This window comes from Emys orbicularis, chromosome 1, assembly GCF_028017835.1.
Source record: "Emys orbicularis isolate rEmyOrb1 chromosome 1, rEmyOrb1.hap1, whole genome shotgun sequence".
Taxonomy (NCBI): domain Eukaryota; kingdom Metazoa; phylum Chordata; order Testudines; family Emydidae; genus Emys; species Emys orbicularis.
Genome location: NC_088683.1, coordinates 324,970,678 through 324,979,969, shown reverse-complemented (window position 1 = coordinate 324,979,969; position 9,292 = coordinate 324,970,678). Strand labels below are relative to the sequence as shown.

At 47.0% G+C, this 9,292-nt stretch overlaps 1 protein-coding gene across 1 annotated transcript; it reads right to left on the bottom strand.

Moving 5' to 3' along the window:
- Positions 1–4,731: 4,731 nt before the first annotated feature.
- On the bottom strand, positions 4,732–6,678 carry GPR12 (G protein-coupled receptor 12). The gene is made up of 2 exons (XM_065422206.1): positions 6,484–6,678; positions 4,732–5,751 (listed from the first exon to the last, which is right to left on the bottom strand). The coding sequence occupies exons 1-2, from the start codon at positions 6,676–6,678 to the stop codon at positions 4,732–4,734; spliced, it is 1,215 nt and encodes a 404-aa protein (XP_065278278.1).
- Positions 6,679–9,292: the final 2,614 nt, after the last annotated feature.

Sequence of the window (9,292 nt, the reverse complement as noted above, 5' to 3'; positions counted from 1 at the left end):
TTTAAACAGGGCTGGGCATGGGGGAGGTGGAGGATGTGTTCTTCAATTATACCAAAATCATGTTCCTTTCATACTCCAAAATTGGGGTTCAGTGGCCAATGAGCATGGATAATCTGATCTCTATGGTCCTCTGGACGCTCCACTATTTTCAACATTGCAAACATTGTAAATTTGGGGTACTTTCAGTGTAGGTCTTGTGAAAACCTATGATTTTTTATTTAGATTAACCTAAAACTTGAAACTCTGCATATAATTAAAATTATACTAACACTGTTCTATAAACTAAATTTTAAACGATATAAAAGAATACATTCCATATAAATACCTATTACATTAACATAATGCTGTCTTGGAAATATTAAGAATTCAGGATATGAAAATTGAGATAAACAGTTATCCACAAAAATTTCAACACAATAACTTCAATGATCATAATGCAACCAGCCTGAAACAATGTCCCATGTAATACTATAATCAGTACCTAACAGTAAAGTATGAATTCTGCTTACATAAAGTCCTTTGCTTATTGAAACACAATATTTTATCTAAGGATTTTATTGCTTCCTCACTATTGCTTTGACTTATATAAACTGTACTTTATTGGGACTTTATTGCTCTTATAACAAAAGCATTTTTTTTTTTTGCATTATTGCTAACATGTTAAATGCTAGGAAAAATAAAAAAAACTAGCAAAAGCTTTTAGGTTGGGTACACAAACCAAGGGCTGCAACAGGTTTCAACATTAAAGATACAACTTATTACTAACAATAGATCTAGCATGTTAATAATTTAAAACAAAGTAAACATTCTTTTAATTAAATTATGCATGTGCATTTTAAAAACACTTGAATTGATGACTGAGCTGTGAAGAATCCCAATATTGCTAAGAATGGTCAATTTAACACCTCTGGCACTAGTATTGTTCAATATTACATGTTCCTTCAAGCTATCCAATGGGGGCAGGTCCCTGTGTCTGTGTGGAGTCCCACTAACTTCAGGGGGATTCCAGGTGGTGCTGGGCTCTGCCCACATGGAACAATTTGCAGAACTGTGGCCTAAGACAGAACTGTCTAGATACAGAAACTTGAATAGAATGTTGGACAGAACCATCTATTTCTGTGGAGTCAATTGGCTTTTAAGAAGCGTTTCTTCTTGTTGAACTATTGAATCTGGTGAGGCAAGTGTTTAACACGCAGATCTGAACACAAGGTCATTCAGATGTATATTACGCAGTATTTACCTCAGGACTATTAGTTTTACAGTTACATAATTTTGGGCTCAACCCTGTAGTCCTAAATAGGCCAAACTTACTGACTTCGAGCAGAGTTTTGGCCTCTGTCAGGACTATTACTGAAGAGCCTTTTGAGTTTAAGGACATCTTTTTAAAAGAGAGTCCAGATCATTCAAGCTATTAAAGTGACCACAGTAACATCAAGGGCAAGGTAATGGCTCTGAAGTCACAATTTGATTGCTGGTCTGTTTCTGAAGCAGTGCACCTACAGGCACTGCCCCTCACTTGGGGCTAGATTGTAGAAACACTATTTGCCCCATCTGAACATTACTCTGTAATTTTAATCCATCTCTATCCTAAATTCAGCCCAGATGGTGTCCTGAGATCTGCATGTGAAGAGGACCCTCTGGGTACAAATCTCTCTGATCCTGCATGGAAGAAGAGTGTAGTTTCTTCCCTGGCTGATCTACAGGTCTAAGTTCCACACTGAATGAGGAGGTGAACATCAGGTAAGCCAGGAGCAGAGGAGAGGGTAAGGTTATGGTGGGGATCCACATTGTCCCTCTCTGGCATCCTTGGATATTTTCTGCTGAACCCTCCTACCAGACCAGAGCCAGTGCAGAGGCATACAGCCTCCATGTGGTCAACTGTGGCCTCCTACAGCTCTCTGGAGATCTGCCAGATTTGTTGGTAAGTACAATGGCCTACTTGGGCAAGGGGGTGGGAATCTCTCTGATGGAACAACCACTGAAATCACAGATTTCTTCTCCAGAGCCCCATGCTATGGGTTTTGCCACAGGAAGGCATGATCCAGACTGGAAGAGAAGGGAGGCAAGAGTAGAGGAAGGATGGTCCAGTGGTTAGGGAACTAGACTGCTACACAGGAGACTGAGGTTCAATTCTATGCTCTGCCATGGATTTCCTGTGTGACCTTAGGCAAGTCAGTGGGTGTCACTGTCTCTCTGTTCCCCAGCTGTAAACGGGGGGTGATAGTCCCTCCCTACCTCACAGGCCTGTTGTGAGGATAAAGACATAAAAATAATTGTGAGGTGCTCAGATACTCCGGTAATGGAGGGGCATATTAGTACCTAGATAGAAGTGGAGCAAAACTCAGTTCCTCTTGGGATAGAATTTTAGTCATAACTGTAGGTGTTTGTCCTGATCAGTTTTTGGCACTTTGATGCAACTGACCAAACTCGTGGAAAGGATAGAGGAAGAGAGGGTAGGTTTTGTTTGTATGGTTTTAACAAGTCTTATCTGTGTCTGTTAACAAGCAAATAGCATTTGTGACCCTTATGCATAATTCATTTAAAAATGTTAACAAATGATCCTAGCAATAATTTCCAATATTTGATACTTTGTGTGTGTGTGTGTGTGTATGTATGTATGTGTATGTATATATATATATATATATATATATATATATATATAAAAAATCAGGTATATATACATCATAGGTATTTATGAAGTGATGATTTCTTATAAACAATAGAAAACTGGTAACTACTAGAACTTCATTAATATTCAGAGATAGACAAAGAACACAAATATCTTATATAGTTTGAGGGGAGATTTCAGTGGGTGTTGAGCACCTACACCTGAAGCCAACGGGAGTTGCAAGAGCACAGTCCTGTCAAGATAAGGCCGCCACCATACAATATTAAATTTGATTAGATTAATGCAAAGTAATAGCCAGATATCATGAACCAAGTAAATAATGGAATTTGAATCTGGCATTGAAACCAAAATAAATTATTGCTAATATACAAGTGACTCACATTTGAAATTTAGTTCTGGGTATAGCATATGGATTATCAATGTCACAGAAGTTTGCCACAAAAGCTACAGTGTTCCAAAAGTTTAATCTAAAGGAAAGATACCATTTGAAAAGATTGAGTGGCAGCAGTATAGTAGTGTATACTCTCTATACTGTACAGGTATATTTTTCATCAGATTTTTTTAAAAACTATAATGGAAGATACTAAAGCAACAATATAGTATATTTACTTTGATATTCAGGGGACTACACCCTCATATTGGTGCCTAGGCATTTATACATGTAACTTCCATCAGCACTAATGGAAGTTTTACTATAAATTCCCATTCACTGATATGAGAATATACCTCAAGTTTAACAAAGAAATCCAAAATCAGGTGGTTTTTTTTCCGGTAAGCTTTTTCTTCTGTCAATACAACCTTGTTATTAGAAAACCACATTTTTGTTCTAATAATTCTAATGTGGCTTCAGGGAAAAGATCAGAAGCAGCTTAAATTAAACCATTCATGAAAGGAAGCTTTGCCTTTTACACAAGGAGTATTATCTTAGAATGAAGTGAAATGATATGCATATAGTACTGAGCATCATAATATGTGATGGACTCAAAGATTAAATTGTTAGAATAGCAGAAAATATGTTCCGTAGGCATTTTTGCTACATACAATTATGCACCTGACATGCTCAAAGAATTTTCAAACTTCAGAATCTGAAACCATAGCAGAACAATGAGAACATGAAATAACACTTGTGTATCAATAGCAACCTTTAGGGAACCATTTACTGTAGGTACTAAAAATATACTATTTTAAGCAAGTTATTTTATTAAATATTTCCTTATACACTTCTGAAAATATTAATCTGTAAAAGAAACTTAAAATGCTGCACCTATTACAATGCATAATTCCTAGAGGCCATATTGTGCCATAGATTTCTGAGTAGAAATCCCCATCATTTAAATGAGGAATTCTGCTTAAAAATCAATGTTACAATAGGCCCTGATGTCCTATATTTTAAAAAATGTATAGTTGATTTTTGAAAAGAAACAAAGCAGTAGTAAAGACGAAACGTATATTCTATTCTAGCATCTATCTAGAACTCATGAGAAAAGAGGTAACATTTTAAAATACTGATCAATTTATACTGAGATATAAAACAGTAAACCTGCACAAGTACTTCCTCATTTTAGCAAATTAATGGTCCAGAAAGTATTACAATAAATACCAAATGAATCAATAGTTATTGGGTCATTATTTTAAATTGATGATATACATTTTAGTTTATGTTAACAGAACCAAGGACATAGTCTTCTTTACTGTTTCACTAAGGCTAAGAAGAGAGAATTTCTGACAACAGAAAAATCATGCAGTATAACTGAGCTCAAGCACATAAACTATTTTAAAAAGGCTACAATTCATCAGTCTACCTTTTTTAATTAATAAAGTTAACTTAGAATCATAGTGAATGTGAATGACCGGTTAGGTCTATTCATAGAACCTGAGCAACAATATAATTTGAAAGAACACTAATCATTTTGATTTTGGAAATCTTCCTTAAACCACTGAGTTCATTTCGGTTAATGGGGTTTCTCTTTACAAAAGAGTCAGTGCATCCTGTGGCTTGAATATGAATTAGATTTGTACAATCTAAGGAATATATCTAACCAAAGATTGTTGCAGGAATTTCTGAAAAACAAAATGCTAAATAAAGTCCTCATAGCTGTTAATCAAACATCACTAGGTGATCTTGCTCTTTGAGACAGGCTAGAAGGGATACAGCCACAGCAGATGAGCCAAAATGCTTTTTGTATTTCCTGGTTTCTAAAAGCATATATTACAGGATTGATGATGGAATTGTAGGTGGCTGGCAGGAGAGTGGCATAGGTATATATTGAAGGATACGTGTAATCTGCTATTAAAGAATAGAGTGTAAAAGGCATCCAACAAGCAGCAAAGGTCCCCAAAATAATGGCCAAAGTAGACACTCCTTTTCGGGTGGTCACATAATGGGATGTGGCCAGGAAATGGTGTTGCAAGGCAATCTGATGGGCATGGCGCATCACAATTTTACAAATTTGAATGTAGAGCTGCAGCATGAGAGCAAACATGAGCAAGAAAGAGACTGAAAGGATAGCTACATTATTTTTAGTGAGCGGTCTGATAACACTGCAGGTGGATTCATCTTTGAGGCAGTTCCAGCCCATTATAGGCAGCAGTCCAATACAGATAGATGCTCCCCAGAGCAAAATAAGCATGATATAAGTAAAAGTGACAGTCCTTTCTGAATTATAAGTCAAAGCATAATACAATGAGAGGTAACGATCAACAGTAATAGCTAGCAAGCTGCAGACAGATGCAGAGAAAGAGGCAACAATCAGTCCAATAGTGACCAGTTTTGTAGCTTCTGATTGTAGAAGATAGGCAAAAATAAAATTGATGATCAATCCAATTCCTGCTAAGAGGTCTGCAAGTGCCAGGCTGCCTATCAGAAGGAACATGGGGGCACGAAGATTAGGATTTTGGAAAATGATAAGGACCACAATGGCATTTTCACAGGAGATAAGGGTTCCTGAAGTACACAAAACAATGTCCCAGGGGTTTACTATGAGCTCTGGTTCTGGGTCTACGACAGGAATCAGGGAGGAGACTGCAGTTGAGATATTCTCTGGAGAGCTGGCTTCTAAGTGATCTTGAGGCAGCCAGCTTAAATTAACCTTCAGATCTTCATTCATTTTAACCCCTGTCTTCTTCAATGAAAAGACATTTTTTAATGTTCAGATACAGTACTAGTGAATTCAAGAACATGCAATACCTTAGCTATTTCTATGAATCTCATATGCAGGCAGGCACATGTTACATAAACGTGACAGTACAAATGGTGAAGAAAAATACTTAATTTAAAATTGCCTAAAATTATTTAAAGAAAACAAAAAAACAGGACATGAAGTAATTAGAGAGATTTTCTTCATTACATGGAAGAGGAAAACAAGTGAAATGTGGTATGGACACATAGTACTGAACTAAAGAAATAAAAACCCGTTAACATAGCGAGAACTGTTTGAAAGGTGTTTTGGTTTAACAAGATAAACAAAACCCACAGCACATGAGTTTAAATACAGAAAAAGAGCAATTGTTGCATGATGCATGAAATAAAATCACAAGTCACCAGCTGGGTTTGCAGTTAAACATCAGGGTTTTTAACAATTTTGTTAAGAATCCTCATGATTCAAACCTGGAGCAGACAATACAGCAAAATTCTTTTAACCCCGGGGGCCACCGTCCTATCTACCTCAGTTGGAAATTCGGGCTGGGGGATATTTACCCTGCAGAGCATCCTTGGTCCTGAATTAATAGCAATGGAGGTGATGAGGTGGGGGAGACAGAGCAGTGCCATGCAAGCATCTGTGCGAGGGTAACACAATCTCATACAGACGGATGGAAACAGACAGACAGCGGGTCTAGCCCTCTATGGTGGTCACCTTGGCTTCTCCCCTGCTGGAGGAGGAGGGTCTCCAGGTCCTTTCTATGCAGCAGGGCAGGCTGCTCCCGGCAGGCTCATTGTTTGCACTGCACAGACACGGGGAGGGGGCGGCAGTATCAGCTCCTGGCTGTGCAGTAGGGAGCGCAGGTGCAATCCCCTCTGCGCTGGCCCCTGGACGCGGTGCCTGGTGCATGGGGCTGAGGCAGAGAGAGGCGCAGGCACGCGCGCACAACAGAGGAACAGAGGCGGGGGCGCGCGCCGTGCAGCGCTGCCAGTCCGCGGGAAGAGAAGCCGAAGGCACGTGGGCAGCAGAGGAAAGGGGTCGCGTGAGCGGCGCGCGCACGGACCCAAGTTGGTGGGGAGGAGCTGAGGCACGCGCTGACAGGGGGACACCTGCTGCTCTCTGGTGCGCAGGCGCAGAAGCACCAGTCCCTGCCCCCAGACGACCTTCTGGGGGGAGGGCTATAATGAGGGGATGTCTGCGCGCCTCGCGAGGCACGAGCGCCGGGTGCTCCTCTCCGAGTCCCCCTCCCCCCGCTCTGAGCATCCCCGCTACAGCCCCCGCCTCCCTGTTCTCCCACCCCATCTACAGCCCCCTGAGCCTCCCGCTTCTCTGAGCATCCCCCATCTACAGCCCCCCGCCTCCCTGAGCACCCCCACCCCAGCTACAGCCCCCCGCCTCCCTGAGCATCCCCCATCTACAGCCCCCCCGCCTCCCTGAGCACCCCCACCCCAGCTACAGCCCCCCGCCTCCCTGCGCATCCCCCATCTACAGCCCCCCCGCCTCCCTGAGCACCCCCACCCCAGCTACAGCCCCCTGCCTCCCTGAGCACCCCCACCCCAGCTACAGCCCCCGCCTTCCTGATCATCCCCCATCTACAGCCCCCCCGCCTCCCTGAGCACCCCCACCCCAGCTACAGCCCCCCGCCTCCCTGAGCATCCCCCATCTACAGCCCCCCCGCCTCCCTGAGCACCCCCACCCCACCTACAGCCCCCCGCCTCCCTGAGCATCCCCCATCTACAGCCCCCCTGCCTCCCTGAGTACCCCCACCCCAGCTACAGCCCCCTGCCTCCCTGAGCACCCCCACCCCAGCTACAGCCCCCGCCTTCCTGATCATCCCCCATCTACAGCCCCCCCGCCTCCCTGAGCACCCCCACCCCAGCTGCAGCCCCCCGTCTCCCTGTTCTCCCACCCCAGTTACAGTCCCCTGAGCCTCCCGCTTCTCTGAGCATCCCACATCTACAGCCCCCCGCCTCCCTGAGCACCCCCACCCCAGCTACAGCCCCCAGCCTCCGTGAGCATCCCCCATCTACAGCCCCCCCGGCCTCCCTGAGCACCCCCACCCCAGCTACAGCCCCCGCCTCCCTGTTCTCCCACCCCAGCTACAGCCCCCTGAGCCTCCCGCTTCTCTGAGCATCCCGCATCTACAGCCCCCCTGCCTCCCTGAGCATCCCCACCCCAGCTACAGCCCCCTGCCTCCCTGAGCATCCCCCATCTACAGCCCCCCGCTCCCTGAGCATCCCCGCTACAGCGCCCGCCTCCCTGTTCTCCCACCCCAGCTACAGCCCACCGAGCCTCCCTGTTCACCCACCCCAGTTACAGCCCTTCGCCTCCCTGAGCATCCCCCATCTACAGCCCCCTGCCTCCCTGAGCACCCCCACCCCAGCTACAGCCCTCTGAGCCTCCCGCTTCTCTGAGCATCCCCCATCTACAGCCCCCCGCCTCCCTGAGCACCCCCACCCCAGCTACAGCCCCCCGCCTCCCTGAGCATCCCCCATCTACAGCCCCCCGCCTCCCTGAGCACCCCCACCCCAGCTACAGCCCCCTGCCTCCCTGAGCACCCCCACCCCAGCTACAGCCCCCGCCTCCCTGAGCATCCCCCATCTACAGCCCCCCGCCTCCCTGAGCACCCCCACCCCAGCTACAGCCCCCCGCCTCCCTGAGCACTCCCACCCCAGCTACAGCCCCCTGAGCCTCCCGCTTCTCTGAGCATCCCCCATCTACAGCCCCCCACCTCCCTGAGCACCCCCACCCCAGCTACAGCCCCCCGCCTCCCTGAGCATCCCCCATCTACAGCCCCCCCGCCTCCCTGAGCACCCCCACCCCAGCTACAGCCCCCGCCTCCCTGAGCACCCCCACCCCAGCTGCAGCCCCCCACCTCCCTGTTCTCCCACCCCAGCTACAGCCCCCTGAGCCTCCCGCTTCTCTGAGCATCCCCCATCTACAGCCCCCCGCCTCCCTGAGCACCCCCACCCCAGCTACAGCCCCCTGCCTCCCTGAGCATCCCCCATCTACAGCCCCCCCCGGCCTCCCTGAGCACCCCCACCCCAGCTACAGCCCCCCGCCTCCCTGAGCACCCCCACCCCAGCTACAGCCCCCAGAGCCTCCCGCTTCTCTGAGCATCCCGCATCTACAGCCTCCCTGAGCATCCCCCATCTACAGCCCCCCGCTCCCTGAGCATCCCCGCTACAGCTCCCCTGCCTCCCTGAGCATCCCCACCCCAGCTACAGCCCCCTGCCGCCCTGAGCATCCCCACCCCAGCTACAGCCCCCTGCCTCCCTGAGCATCCCCCATCTACAGCCCCCCGCTCCCTGAGCATCCCCGCTACAGCCCCCGCCTCCCTGTTCTCCCACCCCAGCTACAGCCCCCTGAGCCTCCCGCTTCTCTGAGCATCCCCCATCTACAGCCCCCCGCCTCCCTGAGCATCCCCGCTACAGCCCCCTGCCGCCCTGAGCATCCCCACCCCAGCTACAGCCCCCTGCCTCCCTGAGCATCCCCCATCTACAGCCCCCCGCTCCCTGAGCAC